Source organism: Trachypithecus francoisi, unplaced genomic scaffold (genome assembly GCF_009764315.1).
Source record: "Trachypithecus francoisi isolate TF-2019V2 unplaced genomic scaffold, Tfra_2.0 Lachesis_group19, whole genome shotgun sequence".
NCBI classification, from domain to species: domain Eukaryota; kingdom Metazoa; phylum Chordata; class Mammalia; order Primates; family Cercopithecidae; genus Trachypithecus; species Trachypithecus francoisi.
This window is the reverse complement of record NW_022681464.1, coordinates 22,561,998-22,585,113: the sequence shown is the minus strand read 5'-3', so window position 1 is coordinate 22,585,113 and position 23,116 is coordinate 22,561,998. Positions and strand designations below refer to the sequence as shown.

The window sequence follows — 23,116 nt, the reverse complement described above, 5'->3', positions numbered from 1 at the left end:
GCATTCCAATTATCATTTTAAAAGTCCAAAGAGTTTTCTGGGTTCTTTAAGTAACCAACCCTTAGAATGTCTATAAAGCTTACCAAAATATCAGCATTTTAAATTAGTCTCTTACCCTTTTCAAATGCTCCTGTATTTTGGACTCCACATCTTGGATGTGTGAAATCATTTTGTTGACACAAGGTGCTGGGATGTTTACTACAGCACAGCTGTGACGTCGGCATGGGTAGCTAAAGTAAATGCCTTTATTCACCCCTAAAGAGAACAAACAGAAGAAGTTCATTACTCGTTCTATACAAAGTAGTAAACCTTGACGTTCAGAATAAGCAAAAAATATTCTGCTTTATTAGTGCTAATAGTCTTAAAGTTTCCTTAATAGAGAGGTTGATATATCTATCAGAAAATTATAGAACAAATCTTCAAAAAATGTACAAGCTAAAATAAAATATAATTTATGATCTAATTCTGTAACAAATAAAAATGAACCTGAGAAGCCAAAATAAAACTTCAAGCAAAGTCAAAAAACATAGCATCATGAACTAAACATTGGAAAAAAATGAAGAAAAAAAAAGGCAGAAAAAACAGTTGACCCACGTGTTACTAAATAGATTCTGAATCCCTTAAAAATAACTTTGAAATATATTTTAAATATTCCCTTCAAAGAGATGCCCTCTTCCAATGTAAATAATATCCAACTACTCATGCATTGAAGTTCTTCCTTAAATCCAGCATGAGTTTCTGTTGCTGAAAAAAAAAAAAGCAGGTCTCCTTCATCCTCATAATAACCTCATTTTCTACCTTCCATTTCTGAAAATTGGAGTCTCATGCGAAGAGTGATTGATGTTCTCACTATAGTATTCAAGCTGTACTCATCATAAAATCTACTCAGTCCGATGTGCCTCAGTGATTCTAATCCTGGCATGTCCCAAATCGACTGAAGGTTGCAGAAGCACAGCAAAGTTGTCCATGAAACTCCACCAAAGTGCTTACTTGCAGTCCTTTTGACTCTAAGGACTCTATTTGGCTGGATTATAGTTGCAATCACTGATCTTAAATTTGGAGACGCAAAATATGCTCAGCGCCTCAATGAGAACAGTGTGATATCCTCATTTCAATTGACCTTGAGGGAACAGAGAAATAATCCTGTTGTGTTTTGTTTCAAGGCCAACCCACAGAGATGGTAAATATATTTGGTATCTTCATTTAAACTGCCATCTTTTAAATATCTTTTAAAAGAAGCCTTATAATATCTTCCTCTAGAAACACAATCTCTTGTAAAAATGGCATATTTCATTTATAAATAAAAGTGTTCAGTCTATTCTACAATGTTCAACTCTCTCTCTCTCACGTGTGTGTGTGTATATATATATAACAGTGACCTTTTTATGAGCACTAAAAATATGTGCCAGACATAAAGCTAAGCTAAAAATTTTTGATGCCACATTTTTTAATCCCCACAGCAATCTTATAAAATGGGATTATTATTTTGATTTCATAGATGAGGAAATCAAGGCTTAGATAAATTATATAACTTGTCTAAGTCTATGGAACAGGTAGGTAGGAGAACTGAGGCTTGAACTAAATCTCCCTGGCTATGGAATATAAGCTGTGAAGGCTGTTTTTATATTTTAAAAGTATGGCAAAATAAAGAGAAACAGTACTAAAAATATATTTCAGGGCATCCTAAATGTTTTGCTTGTTTTTAAATTTTGAATGTTCCTTCATAATATCAGTGCTGGTATCCTATGTCTTTTAGTTTGCTTTGACCATACTCTGAACACATATACTTGCTATAACGATTTTTTTGTGTTACATTCCATCTTTCCTCTTTAGTTCATAAACATATCTATCTATCTATCTATCTATCTATCTATCTATCTATCTGTAAAAGACCAAAAGAACAAGCTAGTAAAAATTACATATTGATCTCCTATCCAAATATCTTGATAAGGGCATGTTAGCCTTCCCTTTAGAAATAAGAAGGTTTTGATACACATTTAACCAACAAGCTGTCACTGTTACAGTTAAAACATTTGTTTTGCTTCAATAAATGTGGAGAAAACAAGAATAGTAATGATTCCTTTTATATTTTTCCTGACTGTGCCACTCTCAACCTATTTTGTGAATACTAATTAATTTCCATAGCACTCCTATGGTTTAGGTTGAATATGTAACATATGGTAAAGTAATGGGAATGATGTACTACGAACTTAAATTTGCACTAAAATCTGTAAAAGACACGACATCCTAAGTAGCACAAGATTGAACCAAAATTCAGTAGTTCATGTTACTCTTTTTATTCCATTGCAAGTATGGCATAAGTTAAAACTTTGAATTTTTAAGAATTTTACCCAGTTTAGGGTGACAGCATGATATAATCAAGACAGCTGAACTAGATGTCTGTATTTTCTTGACTGAACTGATAACTAGCTGTACATCTTTAGCTAAAACTACTCAGTCTTTAGGACTCAGAATTCTTAATAAATTAATGTATTGGTAAGATTTTATTTAAGATATTTTTCACCTAAAATTCCAAACATAAATCGAGGGAGCTCTTCCTTGTGAAGCCTGTGCACAATGGTCAGTGTGAGTATATAAAGAATTAAGTTCAGGCAAGACTTTCACCCTCTCTAAACATGCGCCTGACTGCAACTTCCTTGCCCAGAATTAATGCATAAAAGACAAGATCCTCCTGGCTTCAAGCCAGAGTTGAGGTTTGCAGAGACTCTGCAACATGAAACTTCCATTTGAGAAAAAATATCAACTAGCTGTTTGTGTGGGCAAATGAAATAGAAAGACTATGTTTATAAACTGTCAACTCTTACTACTCAATGAATTTGATCCTTATATAATTTATTCACCCAGCTCCAATAATTTAACACATTATCACAAGAGTCCTTCCTTTTCTTCTGCTTTTTATATGTGCTTCCTTTATGTATGTTACCCCAATTATTCTATCATCCCTTTATCTCAACTCAGAATGCTTAGGGAAAAACTCTGTTGAACATATATTTCCTTTTCACATTGTTATCCCTTTTAACATCTTGGTTTTCTTTCCAAAATGTAACATAAGTCAGTGTTCTTGAGGTTAAAAATAATTTGTCCTCTATGCAAAGACTCTTTCATGATGAACATAAAGCATCTTTAATCTTTTATGGAAAACAAAGATCTCTTTAGCTTTTGTTATACATGAGAAAAATAAAATCACCTTTCACTGACATTAGAGTTATTACATTTCCATTGGACCTTACACTGTTGGAGACATTTATCACTAAATATCTAGAAGAATACACATGGACTCTCAGAGTCGGAAGTGGCTAAAAACTGCTTCTACTCTAACCTTAGTCAATATGCAATGCCCCTGATCGGTGTTCACTAACTGCCAATTTCTTCTCTTCAAAATCTGCAACTTCAATACAATTTTTTTACTTGCCTTGTGGACTCAGGTCTCCCCACTACCTTGCCTGACCACTTCCTAAAGCTGTTATTCTATATCAAATTTTACTTTGACTAGCAATTTTTTGAATGAACTGTTTATACTGGCAGCCGCAATATCCTCATCTGATCTCTTCTTCAAATTACACTTTATATACAAATATTAAGATCCATCTTACATGGTTCCTTGCCTGTAAGGAATACTCAACTCTTTCAGACATGCACCTACACCACTTTTTATTTCTCTTCAGAGTGCACCTACACCACTTTTTATTTCTCTTTATAAGAATGGATCACATTGCATTCTGCTGTTATTACATTTATGTTTTCCTATCTATCTTCCCCATGAAATTTTACATTCTTTCTAGAGAACAACTATATTAAGTGCCTTAAATGATTATCAATAAATGAATAAACAAATCCTCTATAATTTTTTAAATTTTTTACCTGGCTGTAATCTGATTTTTGTTCTATTTATGAAAACTTCATTCTTACATCCCACTAAGCAGTATATCAACTACCATCCATGAAGGAGTAACTGATATGGAATTAGTTCTCCAGTTATAAGCAACTCTAAGTCTGGATTTCAAAATATGAGACAACTGACATCGAAAAATGGGCAGTTCAAGGTTTTTATTTCTGAGAAAAGGGAAACTGATAAGGTGGAGTCCCACAGTCACCAAGCTCTCTGCCGAGCGACAATTTCCCAACTACAATAAAGAGACCTGGGAGCAAAACAGAGCACAGTAATCCCGCTGAGCTGAAAAGCAAATATGAGTTTCATGGACAGTGGAAGCATCTGGAAGAGGGCAGGAACTCAAGAAGAGAGAGCAATGCAGAAAAGAGCCTCAGAAACACATGTGAGAGGCCCCTCTGACATATGGCATAGAATCCCTGACCAATAACTTCTACCCAGAATGTGCAGAGAAAATTCACAACTTAATATTCAGAAAATAGGCATAAGACTTGGACTCTTTAAAAAGACAATATACAAATGACTAATACAATGTGAAAACATGCTTAACGTTAGTCAACAAGAAAACGCAAATTTAACTAATAGTTCAATACAATTTCACACACACTATAGTGCCTAAAATTATAAAGGTTGGCAATGCCCTGTATCAGAGAGGATATAGAACAACTGGAATTGATACATTGCTAGTGGAAATGTAAAATTGTTTAAGCACTTTGGAAAATAATTTGACAATTTCTTATAAAAGTGAAACTTACCATAGGACTCAGCATTCCTCTTCTTTATATTTTCCCATGACAAATAAAAATATGCCCACAAAAAGAATTGTAAGTGAATGGTCACAATAGCTTTCTTGATAATAGTCAAAAATTGAAAAAATCTCAAATTTCCATTAAAGGCTAAATAAATTGTGCAATATTATTGATCAATAAAAATGAACAAACTACTGATATATGCAATAGCATGGATCAATATTAGAGACATTTTCCTGAGTCTGAAAAAGTTGGGCACAAAGAAGTGGCATAATTTCATTTATTTGAAATGTTAGAATGGTAAAACTAAAATCATACTGGAGTTGCGGGAGTGAGTGAAAGTAATCTTGTCTATAGAGGGGCATGAACGAACTTTCTGGAAATATGGAAATTTCTAGACAGTGTTTGAGGCGGTGGTTAAATGGATGTGTATGTTTGTCAAAAGTCATTCACTTGTACACTGTAAATGAGTGAATTTTATTGCATTTAAATTGTACCGCCATACATCTGCTTTATGAAAAAGACATCTAAGCATTTCCTAGTGACAGAGCTCAATAACCTTGTATCGTTCTCCTACTTTAAATTTTTATACTACAAAACATTGTAGACAGCCCTTCCTTGAAATGTTCTTTTAATAACTTTCTCTAGCTGCTTCTTCACCTACTTATTCTCATATTACTTAAACATGACTATTTGATAAGAAATAATCTTTTCCTCTACACTTTCTCCTTTAATCATCTCCTTTAAGTGCTTAACTCTCAACTAAACAACTTTAGACTTAACCTTGTCCTGAGCTCCTTGCCAAATGTACAAATTTCCCATATCTGTCCTTCCTAGACTCCCATCCTTGTATTGAGAGTAAGGAAGGGAGGTCTGGACCTGCAGAATCCTATGCAGAATGGGAGAAGCATGATAGATAAAACTAAAATGTACCCATTGAGAAGTTAATATACCACAAACAAGGAAATACATTCACAACAGTAAACTAAAATGCCAGAGAAGAAAGGCACAGAAGAAAAGGGACACATTTGTATGATTAGACATAGAGCTGGAAGGGATAAAGGAGGCATCCAGGGGAGCTCCAAGATGGAAGGGATCTGATACAGTACAAGCAGTGAAAATGATGCCTTGTACAGAGGATCCTCAGAAACGATTTGAAAAGTAAAAGAACTGCTATTAGTGGAAGGTATCCAAGTTACTGGTGGCAAATCTATACTGGTCTGCAGCAACTTCAATTCTTGCCTCCTCAGACAAAATAATTCGACTGAGAAGAATAAGGCAGAAGGACTGACCAAGGCAAGTTTCAGAACAGGAGTGAAAGTTTTATTAAAAAGCTTTAGGACAGTAAGGAAAGGAAGAAAAGTAAAGAACAAAAGTACAATCTGGATGAAGGCCAAGCGGGTGACTTGAGAAACCAAGTGCGCAGCTTGACTTATTGACTTGGATTTTATATGTTGGCATACTTCCAAGATACTGCATTACTTCTCCCCACTCCTGAGATTTTATCGGGAAGCTGCTGATGAGTTTAAGGTGTTTTCTGTTAGGGGACTGCCTTTCTCTGGCACTGGCTGTGAGCAGTTATTACTTTAGACAAACAGTTAACAACTGCTTGACCATCACCTGACAGTCACCCAAAACTCCTGGTGTGTTGAGGGAGGGGTGGGGGAGGGGAGTGGGCAGGAGGGGAGAGCCCTCTTTTGCCTTGCTCATACCTGAGAGGCTACCTATTGTAACAGAATAAGAAAGTAAAGATGTTCCAAAATAAAACTTTTGATTAGCCTTCCCTCTGTCCCCAGTCTATTTGGAGTCTTTTTTTCTTTTTTTTAATAATTTCTACTTTTATTTTAGATTCAGGGAATGCATATGCAGGTTTGTTACATAGCTATATTGTGTGATGCTGAGGTTTGGGGTATGATTGCTTCTGCCACCCAGATATTGAGCACAGTACATAATGGTTAGTTTTTCAACCTTTGGCCCCCTCCCTCTCTCCTCCCTACGGTAATTCCCACTGTCCATTGGTGCCATCTTTATGTCCATGAGTACCCATTGTTTAGATCCCACTTATAAGTGAGAACATGAAATATTTGGTTTTCTGCTCCTGTGCTAATCCACTTAGGATAATGGCTTCCAGTTGCATCCATGTTGCTGCAAAGAACTTGATTTCATTCTTTTTTATGACAGTATAGTATTTCACGGTGTATATGTACCACGTTTTCTTTATCCAATCCACCATTGATGGACACCTAGATTGATTCTATGTCTTTGCTATTGTGAATAATGCTGTGATGAACAAATGAGTGTATTGTCTTTTTGGTAGAATTATTTATTTTCTTTTGGATATATATCCAGTAACAGGATTGCTGGGTTGAATGCTAGTTCAGCTTTTAGTTATTTGACAAATCTCCAAACTGCTTTCCATTGTGGCTGAACTAATTTACATTCCCACCAACAGTGTGTAACAATTTTCTTTTCTCCGCAGAGTTGACAGCATCTGTTGTTTTTGGCTTTTTAGTAATAGCCATTCTGACTGCTATGAGATGCTATCTCATTGTGGTTTTCATTTGCATTTCTCTAATGATTAGTGATGTTGAACATTTTTTCACATGCTTGTTGGCCATGTGTACGTTTTCTTTTGAAAAGTGTTTATGTCTTTTGTCCACTTTTTAATGGGGTTGTTTCATGCTTGTAATATGTTTTAAGTTCCTTATAGATTCTGGATATTAGGCTTTTGTCAGATGCATAGTTTGTGAATATTTTCTCCCATTCTGTAGGTTGTCTATTTACTCTGTTGATAGTTTCTTTTGCTGTCCAAAAGGCTTTTAGTTTAATTAAATCCCACTTGTCAATGTTTTGTTTTGTTGTAATTGCTTTTCAGGACTTAAGTCATTAATTCTGTCCCAAGACTGATATCCAGAATGGTGTTTCCTAGGTTCTCTCTTAGGATTCTTATAGTTTGAGGTCTTACATTTAAATCTTTAGTCTATTTTAAGTCAATTGTTGCATATAGTGAAAGGGAGGGGTCCAATTTCAATCTTCCGCCTATGCCTAGCTAGCTATCTCAGCGCCATTTATTGTATAGGGAACCTTTCCCCATTGCTTATGTTTGTTGACTTTGACAAAAATGAGATGGATGCAGGTGTGAGGTTTTACTTTTAGGTTCTCCATTCTGTTCTATTGATCTATATATCTATTTTTTGTGCCAGCACCATGCTGTTTTAGTTACTGTAGTCACATAGTATAAAGACAGGTACAATGATGACTCCAGCTTTGTTCTTTTTGGTTAGAATTGCTTAGATTGTTTCAGTTCTTTTTTGGTTCTGTATGAATTTTAAAATAGTTTTTTCTAGTTCTGTAAAAAATAACATTGGTAACTTTATAGAAATAGCATTGAATATGTAGATTGCTTTGAGCCATATGGCCATTTAATTGACATTGATTCTTTCAATCCAGGAACACGGAATATTTTTCCATTTATTTGTGTCATCTATGATTTCTTTCAGCAGTGTTTTGTAGTACTCCTTGTAGAGCTCTTTCACCTCCTGGTTAGAGGCATTCTTAGATATTTTGTTATCTTGTGACTATTGGAAATACATATAGAATTGCTGCTGAATTTTGTACATTAATTTTGTACAGTGAAACTTTACCGTTTATGAGTTCTAAAAGCCTTTTGGTAGAGTCTTTAGGGTTTTCTAGGTGTACAATCATATTGTCAGCAAAGGAACAATGATTTCTTTTTGACGTCTTCCTGTTTGGATGCCTTTTATTTCTTTTTCTCACCTGATTACTATGGCAAGGACTTCCAGTACTATGTTGAATAGGAGTAGTCAGAATGGGCATGCTCATCTTCTTCCAGTTCTAAAGAGGAATGCTTCCAGCTTTGGCTCATTCAGTATGATGCTGGCTGTGGGTCTGTCATAGATGGCTCTTATCATTTTGAAGTATATTCCTTTTATGCCTAGTTTCTTGAAAATTTTTATCATGAAGTGATATTGGATCTTATCAAAAGCTTTTCCCACATCTACTGAGATGATCATAATGTTTTTGTTTTTAATTCAATTTATATGGTGAATTACTTCATTGATTTGCATATTTTGAACCAAACCTGCACCCCAGGAATAAAGCCTTACTTGATCATGGTGAAGTAACTTTTTGATGTGCTGCTGAATTCAGTTTGCTAGTATTTTGTTGAGGATTTTAGTATTTATGTTCATCAAGGATATCAGCCTGTTGTTTTCTTTTTTCATTGTGTCTTTGCAAGGTTTGGTACCAGGGTGATGTTGGCTTTGTAGAATTAGTTTGGGAGAATTAGATTGTTTCAGTAGGATTGGTGCCAGCCTTTCTTTGTATGGCTGGTGGAATTTAGCTTTGAATCAACTTGGTCTGGGGCTTTTGGTGGTTGGTAGGCTTATTACTACCAATTTAATTTCAGAATTCAATATTGATCTGTTCAGAGTTTCAACTTACTCCTGATTCAGTCTGGTGAGACTATGTGTTTCTAGGAATTTATTCATTTCCTCCAGCTTTTTTAGTTTGTGTGACTAGAGATGTTCACAATAGTCTCTGAGGATCTTTTGTATTTCTGTGGCATCAGTTGTAATTTCACATTTGTTGTTCTTGATTGCGCTTATTTGTGTCTTATCTCCTTTTTCTTTGTTAATTTAGCTAGTGGTCTATCAATCTTGTTTACCTTTTCAAAAAACCAACTTATGGTTTAATTGATTCTTTGGGTAGATTTTTGGATCTCAATTTCATTCACTTCTGTTCAATTTTAGTTATTTCTTTTCTTCTGCTAATTTTAGAGTTGTTTGTTCTTGTTTTTCCAGTTCCCCTAGGTGTAATGTTAGACTGTTAATTTGAGATCTTTCTAACTTTTGTGGTGGGCATTTTGCACTACAAAATTTCCTCTTAATGCTGCTTTTGCTGCATCCCAGAGATTTGGGTATGTTGTGTTTTCATTTATTTTCAGATAACTTTTTTATTTCTGCCTTAATTTCACCGCTTACCCAAAAGTCATTCAGGAGCAATTTGTTTAATTTTTATGTAATTGTGTGGTTTTGAGAGATCTTGGTAGTGATTTATATTTTTCTTATTTTTACATTATTTGACACAGAGTCTTGCTCTGTTGCCCAGGCTGGAGTACAGTGGCATGATCACAACTTACTGCGGCCTTGACCTCCGGGACTCAAGTGATTCTCCCACCTCAGCCTCCCAATTAGCTGGGAATATATGCATGTGACACCATGCACAGCTAATTTTTTGTATCTTTTGTAGAGATAGGGTTTCACCATGTTGCCCAGGCTGGTTTCAAACTCCTGGACTCAAGCAATCCACCCAGACTCTATTTCTAGTTTTATTCTACTGTGGCCTGAAAGTATGGTTCATATAATTTTGATTTTTAAAAATTTATCAAGACTTGCTTAATGGCTGAGCATGTGTTCAATCTTGGAGTATGTTCCATGGGTATTGGGGGAACACGCCCCCATTATTTCAATGTAGGTTCTTTCTATTTTCCATAAGTTTCGGCCGGCTGACAAAGAGAAAGAGTACAAAGAGAGGAGTTTTACAGCTGGGCCTCTGGGGGTGACATCACATATTGGTAGGACCATGATGCCCACCTGAGCTGCAAAACCAGCAGGTTTTTATTAAGGATTTCAAACGGGGATGGGGTGTATGAACAGGGAATAGGTCACAAAGATCACATGCTCCAAAGGGCAAAATGGAGAACAAAGATCACAAGCTTGTGAGGCCAATAAAGATCACAAGGCAAAGGGCAAAATCAAAAAACGCCTGCTAAGGGTCTATGCTCAGCTGTGCATGTATTGTCTTGATACACATCTGAAACAACAGAAAACAGGGTTCAAGAGCACAGAACCGGTATGACCTCAAATTTACCAGGCAGCAGTTTTTTTCCCCACCCTAATAAGCCTGAGGGTACTGTAGGAGACCAGGGCATATTTCAGTCCTTATCTCAACCACATAAGACAGACACTCCCAGAGCAGTCATTTATAGATGAGGACATTTGGACTGGGCTGAATTCCCTACAGTGCAGCAAAGCAGCTGTGGCCAGACTGCTTCTTTAGATCCCTCCTCACTGGGCATGGACAGGGCCTCTCTGCAGGTGATCCAGCACCAGTCAGGGGCTTACAGACATAATTCTCATCTCCCTAGGAAAGAGCACCTTGGGGAAGGGGTGACTGTGGTCTCAGGTTCAGTGGACTTAATATTTCCTGCCTGGCAGCTCTGAAGAGATCAGCTGATCCTGACAAGGGGGATTCCCCCAGCACAGCACACCAGCTCCACTAAGGGACAGCCACTAAGGGACAGACGACCCCCTCAAGTGGGACCTTGACCCCCACGCCTCCTGACTGGATGAGACCTCCCAACTAGGGTTGCTAGACACCTCATACAGGAGAGTTCTGGGTGGCATCTGGTCAGTACCCCTCTGGGACAAAGCTTCCAGAGGAAAGAGCAGGAAGCAATCTTTGCTATTCTGCACCCTCCACTGGTGATACCCAGGCAAACAGAGTCTGGAGTGGACACCCAGGAAACTGCAGCAGATCTGCATAAGAGGGGCCTGACTATTAGAAGAAAAACAAACAAAAAGCAACAACAACATCAACAAAAGAGACCCCACAAAATCCCCATCCAAAGTTTATCAGCCTCAAAGATCAATGGTAGAAAAATCCATGAAGATGAAGAAAAGTAAATGCAAAAACACTGAAAATCCTCAAAGCTGGAATGCCTCTTCTCCTCCAAATAATCACAACACTTCTCCAGCAAGGGCACAGAATGGGGCCAATGGTGAGATGGATGAACTGACAGAAGTAGACTTCACAAAGTGGGTAATAATGAATCTCACTGAGCTAAAGGATTATCTTCTAACCCAATGCAAAGAAGCTAAGAACCATGATAAAAGATTACAGGAGCTGTTAACTAGAATAACCAGTTTAGAGAGGAATATAAATGGCCTGATGGAGCTGAAAAACACAGCACGGCAACTTCATGATGGAAACGTAAGTATCAATAGCTGAATCAACCAAGCAGAAGAGAGAATATCAGAGCTTGAAGACTCTCTTGCAGAAATAAGGCAGACAAACAAGATTAGATAAAAAAGAAAGAAAACAAACAAAACCTCTGAGAACTATGGGACTATGTAAAGAGACCGAACCTATGACTGATTAGAGTACCTGAAAGCGATGGGGAGGATGGAACCAAGTTGGAAAACACACTTCAGGACACCATCCAGGAGAACTTCCCCAATCTAGCAAGACAGGTCAATTTTCAAATTCGGGAAATCCAGAGAACCCCAGTAAGATATTTCATGAAAAGATTTACCCCCAAGACACATAATCATCAGATTCTCCAAGGTAAAAATGAAGGAAAAATTGTTAAGGGCAGCCAGAGAGAAAGGCAAGGTCGTCCACAAAGGGCAGCCCATCAGACTAACCGTGTACCTCTCAACGGAAACCCTAAAAGCCAGAAGAGATTGGGGGCCAACATTCAACATTCTTAAAGAAAAGAAACTCCAACTCAGAATTTCATATTAGGCCAAACTAAGCTTCATAAGTGGAGAAATAAAATCTTTTTTTAGACAAGCAACTGCTGAGGAATTTTGTGAACATCAGGTCTGCCTTGCAAGAGCTCCTGAAGGAAGCACTAAACATAGATAGGAAAAACCATTACTATCCACTACAAAAACACACTGAAGTACACAGAACAACAACTCTATGAAGCAACTATATTAACAAGTTTGCAAAATTAACCAGCCAGCATCATGATGACGGATTAAATTCACACATAACAATATTAACCTTAAATGTAAATGGGTTAAATATCCCAATTAAGAAACACAGAATGGCAAGCTGGATACAAAGACAGGACCCATCAGTGTGCTGTATTCAAAGAACACATCTCGCATGCAAAGATGCACATAGACTCAAAATAAAGGGACGGAGAAAAATTTACCAAACAAATTGAAAGCAGAAAAATGCAGAGGTTGCAATCACAGTTTCTGAAAATCTAGACTTTAAACCAACAAAGGTCAAAACAGATAAAGAAGGGCATTACATAATGTTAAAGGGTTCAATTCAACAAGAAGAGCTAATTATCCTAAATATACATGTACCCAATACAGGAGCCCTGAAATCCATAAAGCAAGTTCTTAGAGACCTACAAAGAGACTCAGACCCCCACACAATAATAGAGGGAGACTTTAATAACCCACTGTCAGTATTAGACAGATCATTGAGAGAGAAAATTAACAAAGATCCAGGACTTGAACTCAGCTCTTGACCAAGTGGACCTGATAGATATCTACAGAACTTGCCGCCCAAAAAACAGGAGAACATAATTTTTTCTCAGTGCACTTATTCTAAAATTGATCACATAATTGGAAGTAAAACACTTCTTAGCAAATGCAAAATAACTGAAATCATAACAAACACTCTCTCAGACCACAGTGCAATCAAATGAGAAGTGAAGATTAAAAAGCCCATTCAAAATCACACAACTACATGGAAATTGAACAACCTGCTCTTGAATGACTCCTGGTAAACAATGAAATTAAGACAGATATCAAGAAGTTCTACGAAACAAATGAGAACAAAGCAACAATGTATCAGAATCTCTGTGATACAGCTAAAGCAGTGCTAAGTGGGAAATTTATAGCACTAAATACCCACATCAAAAAGCTAGAAAGAGCTCAAATCAACCCCCTAACATCACAACTAAATGAACTAGAGAACAAAGAGCAAACAAACTCGAGCTAGCAGAAGACTAGAAATCACCAAGCTCAGAGCAGAACTGAAAAAGATAAACACAAAAAATCACTTCCGAAAAAAATCAATGAATCCAGGAATTGTTTATTTTTTAAAAAAAGAATCAATAAAATAGACTGCTAGTGAGTCCGATTTAAAAAAAGAGAGAGAGAAGATCCAAATAAACACAATCAGAAATGATAAGGGGGGTACCAACACTGACCCCACAGAAATACAAACAACCATCAGAGAATACTATAAACACCTCTACAAAGTCTATAAAGACTGAACCAGGAAGAATTTGAATCCCTAAATAAACCAATAACAAGTTCTGAAATTGAGGCAGTAATAAATAGCCTACCAACTAAAAAAAGGCCTAGATTCGGATGGATTTATAGCTGAATTCTACCAGAGGTACAAAGAGGAGCTGGTACCATACCTTCTGAAACTATTCCAAACAATTGAAAAGGAGGGATTCCTCCCTAACTCATTTTATGAGGCCAGTATCATCCTGACACCAGAGATACAACAACAACAACAACAAAAACTTCAGGTCAATAGCCCTGATGAACATCTATGCAGAAATCTCAGTAAAATACTGGCAAACCAAATTCAGCAGCACATCAAAAAGCTTATCCATTATAATCAAGTCGGTTTCATCCCTGGGATGCAAGGCTGGTTCAACATATGTAAATCAATAAATGTAATTCATCATGTAAACAGAACTAAAGACAAAAACCACATGATTATCTCAATAGACGCAGAAAAGGCCTTTGATAAAATTCAACATCCCTTCATGTAAATAACTCAATAAATGAGATATTGAAGGAATATACCTCAAAATAATATGAGCTATTTATCACAAACTCACAGTCAATATCATACTAAACAGGCAAAAATGGGAAGCATTCCCCTTGAAAATGGGTACAAGACAAGGATGCCCTCACTCACCACTCTTATTCAACATAGTGTTGGAAGTTCTGGCCAGGGCAATCAGGCAAGGGAAAAAATAAAGGGTTTGCAAATAAGAAGAGAGGAATTCAAATTGTCTTTGTTTGAGGATGACATGATCTATATCTAGAAAACCCCATCAACTCAGCCCAAAAGCTTCCTAAGCTGATAAGCAACTTTAGTAAAGTCTCAGGATATAAAATCAATGTGCAGAAATCACAAGCATTCCTGTACACCAACAACAGACAAGCAGAGAGCCAAATCATGAATTAACTCCCATTCACAATTGCCACAAAGAGAATAAAATACCCAGGAAAACAAGGGAAATGAAGGACCTCTTCAAGGAGTACTACAAACCACTGCTCAAGGACATCAGAGAGGATACAAGCAGATGGAAAAGTGTATCATGCTTATGGATAGGAAGAATCAATATCATGAAAATGACCATACTGCCCAAAGCAATTTATAGATTCAACACTATTTCCACTAAACTACCACTGACGTTCTTTGAAGAATTAGAAAAAACTATTTTAAAATTCACATGGAACCAAAAAAGACCTCAAATAGCCAAGACAATCCTAAGCAAAAAATAAAACAAACCTGGAAGCATCATGTGGCCTGACTTCAAACTATACTATAAGGCTACAGTAATCAAAACAGCATGGTACTGGTTCAAAAATAGGCACATAGACCAGCAGAACAGAATAGAGAACTCAGAAATAAAAACACATATCTACAATCATTTGATCTTTGACAAACTCGACAAAACAAGCAATGGGTAAATGATTACCTATTTAATAAATGGTGCTGGGAGAACTGGTTAGCCATATGCATAAAACTGAAACTGGATTCCTTCTTTACACCTTATACAAAAATCAACTCAAGATTAATTAAAAACTTAAATGTAAAACCCAAAACTATAAAAACCCTAGAAAAAAATCTAGCCAATACCATTCAGGACATAGGCATGGGGAAAGACCTTATGATGAAATTGCCAAAAGCAATTGAAACAAAAGTTAAAACTGACAAATGGGATCTAATTAAACTACAGAGCTTCTGCACAGCAAAAGAAAGTATCATTAGAGCGAACAGGCAACCTACAGAATGGGAGAACATGTTTGCAATCTATCCATCTGACAAAGGTCTAATATCCAAAATCTACAAGGAACTTCAGCAAATTTACAAGAAAAAAACAACCCGTTAAAAAAATGGGTAAAGGATATGAACAGACACTTCTCAAAAAAAGGCATACATGTGGCCAACAAATATATTTTAAAAAGGTCAACATCGCTGATCATTAGAGAAATGCAAATCAAAACTACAACGAGATACCATCTCACGCCAGTCAGAATGGCAGTTATTAAAAAGTCAAGAAACAACAGATGCTAGTGAGGTTGCAGAGAAATAATTCTTTTACACCGTTGTTAGGAGCATAAATTAGTTCAATCACCGTGAAAGACAGTGGCAATTCCTCAAAGATTTAGAACTAGAAATACCATTTGACCCAGCAATCCCATTACTGGGTATACAACCTAAGGAGCATAAATCATTCTATTATAAACATACATGCATGAGTTATGTTCATTGCAGCACTATTCACAATAGCAAAGACATAGAATCAACCCAAATGCCCATCAATGATAGACTAGATAAAGAAAATGTGGTACATATACACCATGGAATATTATGCAGCCATAAAAAGGAATGAGATCATGTCCTTTGCAGGGACATGGATGAAGCTGGAAGCTATTATCCTCAGCAAACTAACGCAGGAACAGAAAACCAAACACTACATGTTCTCACTTATAAGTGGGAGCTGAACAATGAGAGCACATGGACACAGGTAGGGGAAGAACACTTACTGGGGCCTGCAGGGGGAGGGCAGAGTGGGGGAAAGCATTAGGGAAAAGAGCTAATGCATATTGGGCTTAATACTTAGGTGATGGATTGACCATGGCATGAGTTTACCTATGTAAAAAATCTGCACATCCTGCACATGTACCCTGGACCTTAAAAAAATAAAATAAAATAATTATTTAAAAAATGAAAAATACACCCCCAAAACATTTGTCTTCTTTTTATTCTAAGAAACATGTCCTCAATGAACTGTAAATGTTCTATCTAGAACAGGCCAGTCACAGCTTGGGTGATTAAGAATTTATTTTAAAATTCATACATTTCTGAAATTACATAACAATCATAAACCCAGATTTTATGTTAACAATATACTATTGATACAATATACTACATTATATCTTTACTATTATATATCTTTACTATGTTAACTATTAATGATATGCAGGATTTAGTTCAAAATAGAAATAGTATTGACATCATAAACTAATGATGGAGTATAAATATAGCTTATATAGTTTACTATATGATTTACGTTCAGTCCTCACCTTCAGTATTTGTCATTTTACTTTCATGACAACTTTCACTGTTCTCCTTAGAGGCTCCATATAGAACCAAACTTTGAGACGTGGCATTGCCTTTTAAAAAGAAAAAACACATATTTTAGTGAGTACTTAATGTTATAGAAAATTTTTAAATAAGCACCACCATGTAAAAACTACTTTAGGGAAGTGCTCTCCTTAAAAGAAAAACAACTATGATACAAATATTAATCAAAACCCACAGCATAATATCTTCAGATATTTTCTCTCTGCTCTTCAATTGATTTGACTCTTTCATAAGAAGGTATTCAAAATAGCATGAGACTGTTAAAAACAAACAGGTAAGTCATTATGTGTTGATACAGAATGTATCCAGGATACACTATGTGAAAATTAGCAAGGCAGAGATTTGTGTGTAAGCTTTGTCGCCATTTTTTAAAAAAATGTGATGTGTGTGTGTGTGTGTGTGTGTGTATCTACACACACACACATATATCTTAACTATGTTAACTATTGATATGTAGATTTACAATTATATATTCTATATGTTATGTAGGATTTATAATTATAAATACATAAGATATGTAGGATTTATAATTGCTAGATTAAGAGACTGTTGTTTTTAGAAAGAGGACATATAGAGACAGGGGAAATGTTTCATTTCACAATCTCTGAGGAAGTGTTTCAAAATTCTAGAACATAAGAATATATTATCATTTATTTGACATTTTCTTATAAAGCTAAATATATCTACACTACAATGCAGCAACTCCAGTCCTAAGCTTTTAACAAACAGAAATGAAAGTATAGGTCCACAGAAATATTACCCCAGGCCATTTATATAGCTTTATTCATAACAGTGAAAACTGGAAACAACCTAAATGTCCATCGGCAGAAAAATAGATTTAAATAAATACTCTGTAGTTATGCAATAATATAATGTGGACCAGTGAGAAAGAATGAGCTGCAAATACATGGAGTAACATTGGTGAATCTCAAAAATATATTGATACATTTAATTTCATTATTATGAGGTCCAAGTAAAAGACAAAACTAAGCTATAGTGATAAAAATCAAAATAACAGTTGCCTATAGTAGGCAAGAAACTTTCAGGGGTGATGGAAATTTTTTCTAGCTTGAATGGCATGGTAGTTACATTTATGTACGCACTTATCAAAATGCATTAAATTATAAATTTAAGATGGCATTTTCTTGTATGTATGCTATAAAATAAAAAATAGTGTTTTACTCTAAAACCATTAAAATATTTTTATATATTATACATATATACATACATACATAAATATAAGGTTTAAATGCTTGTAGAATAACTTATGTTAATATATACTAACAGTTACGGATAGAATATTTATGTCAAAGCACACTAAAGCATTAAAGAAAGCATAAAAGAAGGCAAAAGTTTATAGCAAAAATATTCAATAATAGGAAATCGTTCAAAACATATAAAAATGATAAAAGATAGTGCTAATCAAATAACTATTATGATATATAAATGACTAAATTTGCTCAAAAAGAACCAATTATAAAATAATACAGAAAAACATTATAAATAAAATACATGCAATTATTTTCTGAAAAAGAAAACTTGATGTGACTAAACATGAACAAATCTAGAACTTAAGCTCAAGAACACCGAGAGTTATTACTTTACAACTGAAGTTATAGATAATAATAAAAAAATCTATATGTGTGTAATAAAACAGCACATTATATTAGAAAAAAATCTTATTTTTTAACATAAAGAGAAATTTAGAGAAAAAAATATAGAGGAAAAATCTAAATCACTGCCATTTATCTGTGGCATATGAAGTTCAGAATAACGAAATAACATACAGGATGTGATGAATACAATAAGGTAATATTGATATACAGATTATGAATCGCAAAAAGATACAGATTATATCATTTAAAGGTAGTAAAAGTAGGTATCTTAGACAACAATAATTCAAAAAAGTTTAATAAGTAGAAACTAGCTGCACTATATAACTAATCTACTGTACAATTAGAAATTTGTCACATAAAGTTAATTCAAAGGTATTTGGAAATTTAATGTATATTTCCAAATAACAAATATGTCAAGGAAGAATTCCATGTCATACAAAATATGTATTAAAAAGGAAACACTTGGTAAAGAAATGTTAATGTATTTAAAACAGAAACACATTCAGAACTTAAATGTTTAATTATAAATACATAATATTTAAAATACTGGTAAAAGTGAAGTATGTATGTGTACTAAGACATTAAAAGGAAACATAGGAAATAAACAAGTTTTTTTTGTGTGAAGTGGAGTCTTGCTCTGTTGCCAGGCTGGAGTGCTATGGTGTGATCTCGGCTCACTGCAACCTCCGACTCCTGGTTCAAGCGATTCTCCTGCCTCAGCCTCCCAAGTAGCTGGGACTACAGGTGCGCGCCACTATGCCTGGATAATTTTTTGTATTTTTAATAGAGATGGGGTTTTGTCATTTTGGCAAGGCTGGTCTTGAACTCCTGACCTCAGGTGATCTGCTCATCTTGGCCTCACAAAGTGCTGGCATTACAGGCGTGAACCACCATGCCCGGCCAGAAATAAACAATCCTAAAATTGCAAAAAAGTCTCCTTTATGTATCAGCCACTCCAACCCACAGGGGCTTGTTTACTATAGAGCACTAGAAGCAAATGTCCAATTTTCCAAGCTGCTGAGCTTCTGGCATTGTAACCACAACTTCATATTTATTATACTATGATACTTAATCTTTACAATAACACATATTAATTTTCATTTTACACATGAGTAAAATGTAGCCCAGAAAGGTAGTGAACCAAACCAGGTTGACAAAGTTTGCAAGTGATAGAACTAAAATTTAAACTTTGTTTCTAGTTCCAGTCTTTCAACTACACTAGCACTCTTTAAAACCTGTTTACAATATATAATTCCAAGAGATTCTTATAAGTATGGAAAGATGCAGTTCTATACTCAAATAACATATTATTTAAGAAGGTTTTTTCATTGCAAGACTTGTTAGAGTTTTCACTGTTAAGCTTCATCAAAAAAACCTTCAAGAAAAATATAAATTATACAAAATTTCTCAGTTTTATTTTACCTCAGAATTATTTTTTCCCTAAGCGTATCTTGGAATATATATTAAATAGCACACTCTTTGAATATGTCCCAAAGCACATTATCTCCCAAATTTGGGAAGAAATAGAATTCAGAAGAGGATTAAACTTGTTAAATTATATAAACCAGAAAAATTCCTCTTATTATAAATGTATAATTCAATACACAATAGTACTGTATATAACACATATTTCTTGGAATGGCAGGCTAGGTTTATCAGATCTACTTTTCCACTGAAAATAGGATATATATATATATACACACACACACACACACACACATATATATGAACAAGATAGTTACAAACTACTAGGACAAAAATCTAAAGAAGAGCAGAAACTATACTTTTAAGTGGAGCACAGGATGCAAAATGACATTTGACACAAAAGTCATTGACAATTCCTAGAAAGTTTGGGCTGGGTTTGATGACTCGTAAGTTTTACAAAATAAAAAGACAACCTAGTCTCAGGGTCCATAGACAAAATTTAAGTGATTTGTGAAATCGGATGGGGAAAAAATTACTCGAGTTTCAAAATATTTCTGTACCTTTTATAATATATTTAAAATATAATTTTAATGACAAATAATAAAAATATAATTTTCATTCAGAGAGTATCAGCTTCAACAGGCTTCAAAAGGGTCTATAGCGCAAAAAAATTAGAATGCCTTAATTCCCAACTAAATTGTAAAACTCATTTTAAGTTTGGATAGCAAATGGCTACAGTCTCAGAGTAAAGGTTAACCAGAAATAACCACCCCAATGGCCTCTACTAGAACTCAAGACATTGTAGAGATATTTTCTCTGAGTATACACTAAACATACAAAAATAAAAACAAAAGCAGAAAACCTCACCCCTGTGACATTAAAACTTTGGCTGTTCATCACTTAAATTTGCAGATTGAGTTTTCAACATTGGACACTCCACCGAAGCCTCTATGCTTGAATTTGTTTTAAGTTTGTGCCATATTGGTACAGCACTATGTTCCTGACAGAAGCAAAAACAAGTATACTCTGGAAGAAGTCATCTGTATTTTAAGCATCATGGAATACCCATGAATAATTTTTTAAAAGCAATAAGGAGTACAGAGTCAAAGTAATCAAACACAAAAGAAAGGTAGAAACCATAACTTAAATAACATACAAAAATCAATTCCAAGTGGATTGAAAATCTAAGTGTAAAAGTCAAAACTCCAAAATGCTTAGAAGATGATTTGGACTAATATCTGCATGACCTTAGACTAGGATTTCCTTGAATAATACGTAAAAAGCTTTGACTTGAAAAAATAATAAGAACCCTTGTGCATCAAAAGGCAATATAAATAGATTAAAAATAAAAGGCATAAATGTAAAAAAATTAGTTAAATATATGACTGATTTAGAACTAGTATTCATACTATACAAGAAATTCCTAAAAATCAATGTAAAAAAAGACAAACAACTCATTAGAAAATCAAAACAAAGATACAGTCAATTTGCAAAAGTGGAACTCAAAATGCCAAAAAAGCACATGAAAAAATTTTCAACATCAGTAATACTCAGGGAAATTTAAATTAAAACCACAATAAGACATTGCTACATAGTATGGGGACTGTCAATACTTTAAAAGTCTAACAACGTCAAGTGGTAGGAAGAAAATGGAGCAACTTGAATATTCCTACACTGTTATGTCACTGTAAATTCATGTCATTATTTTGGAACATAATGTGGCATTATCAAATAATGACAACGACAGATATACCATATACTTATCAGTTCTGCTGATAGGTATGCCTTAGAGAAACTCACACAGGATATATGTACAAGGATGTTTTCAGGAGCATTATTCAAAATAACAAAAAATGTAATGAATGGTATTGGACAATGGGACAGCAAAATGGATGAAAGCCACAAATTACACTGAGCAAAAACGGTAACAACAAGGATGAAGATAACAAGTAATGTTGAACAAAGGCAGCAACATACATATATTAACTCAGTTTAATTTCAATTAACAAGCATGCAAAATTAAATTATATCTTTAGGGATGCATATATATGGAACACTACAGTTAAAATTAAAAAGAAAAGGAAATTAGCACCACAAAAGCCCAGGTAGTAGAGGGCATAAAGTATTATTCAGGAGAGTACAGGGAGACCATCTGAAACGCCGGGCATGTCTATGTGTGGAGTGAGTGAAGGTGACACAGATGTTTCCTCATAATCATTTATGAAAAAAACCCACATATTAAGTTTGTACACTCTTAAGTATGCATTATTCAAAATGAAAAAGAGAACACAGGAAATGGAGTATATAACATACACTAGCAATAGATAAGTATTTTTTTAAAGAAGTGTTACAATTATAATCATTGACAGAACATCAATTAGGAAGAACAGAAGAATGCCTGAAATTATTTTCATGCTTATAATTTTTTGAAAAAAATAAATATGTGACAGAAAAAAAGAGATAAAAATTATACATAGTAGCTTTTGGATACCTTCATTTGTCCTTGACCATGCCTTTTCTCTGAGAGCCTTTACTTTCTGACATGTTAAACCTATAAAAGGTAAAATAAAATAAAGTAAAATATTTGCTTCCTGAGTCAAATACTCTGCCCTATATTGCACTAGTAAGGGTACAGGAAGAAAATAAGCATCAAAATAAAGACATATATGCTAAATTACATAAGAAAGGGCTGAGGGGGTAAGTAGAAGAGAAAGACAAAGTTTGATGGTGTTTCTCTGCAAAAGAGTGTTTGATGCTGTTTCTCTGCAAAAGGGTGTTTGATAGAAAACACTGTGGAAGGAAATGGGAGGTCATCTTGGGTGACATTCTGGGATGATAAATAGATTCACAATTTTAATAGAAGCTTTCTGTGTAATTTCTCGGTTTAGTGTTCAAGAGAACTTAAATGAAGGTTTAATCTAATTTCCAATGTTATATTATATATGGATTTAAAAAATCCAACAGTATGGTAAGATTGGCCTTGTGACATAGCCCAGTTTATTGAAAAAACACAATACATGAAGAAAGGTAAATGCAATTATTTATGCATGTCATAACTGCATCTCTAGAAAATCCTCAGTAAAAAATCAAACTGATTAAAGAGAGTTTACATATATGTCACAAATAATATAGCATTTTTATAAAAGACAGCATTGCCAACACCAATGACATAAAAATAAACCCTAAAGACATATCACTATAGTTACAAAAGTATAACCTATGTAGGAACATATTTAATAATTATA

The 23,116-nt window shown here is 34.8% G+C and overlaps 1 protein-coding gene across 4 annotated transcripts in view; it reads right to left on the bottom strand.

Moving 5' to 3' along the window:
• The window catches only part of CCDC178 (coiled-coil domain containing 178), a 477,586-nt gene extending 454,860 nt beyond the window's left edge, over positions 1 to 22,726 (bottom strand). For 3 of the 4 annotated variants that reach the window (XM_033178030.1, XM_033178033.1, XM_033178031.1), the window contains exons 1-3: positions 22,363 to 22,726; positions 16,770 to 16,859; positions 116 to 255 (exon numbers count right to left, since the gene is read on the bottom strand). In XM_033178030.1, the coding sequence (XP_033033921.1) occupies positions 116 to 255; positions 16,770 to 16,785 (156 nt within the window). In that variant the 5' untranslated portion in view covers positions 16,786 to 16,859; positions 22,363 to 22,726. Of the gene's footprint in view, positions 1 to 115; positions 256 to 16,769; positions 16,860 to 22,362 lie in introns of those variants that run through there. The other variant, XM_033178032.1, reaches the window with a different exon arrangement.
• Positions 22,727 to 23,116: the final 390 nt, after the last annotated feature.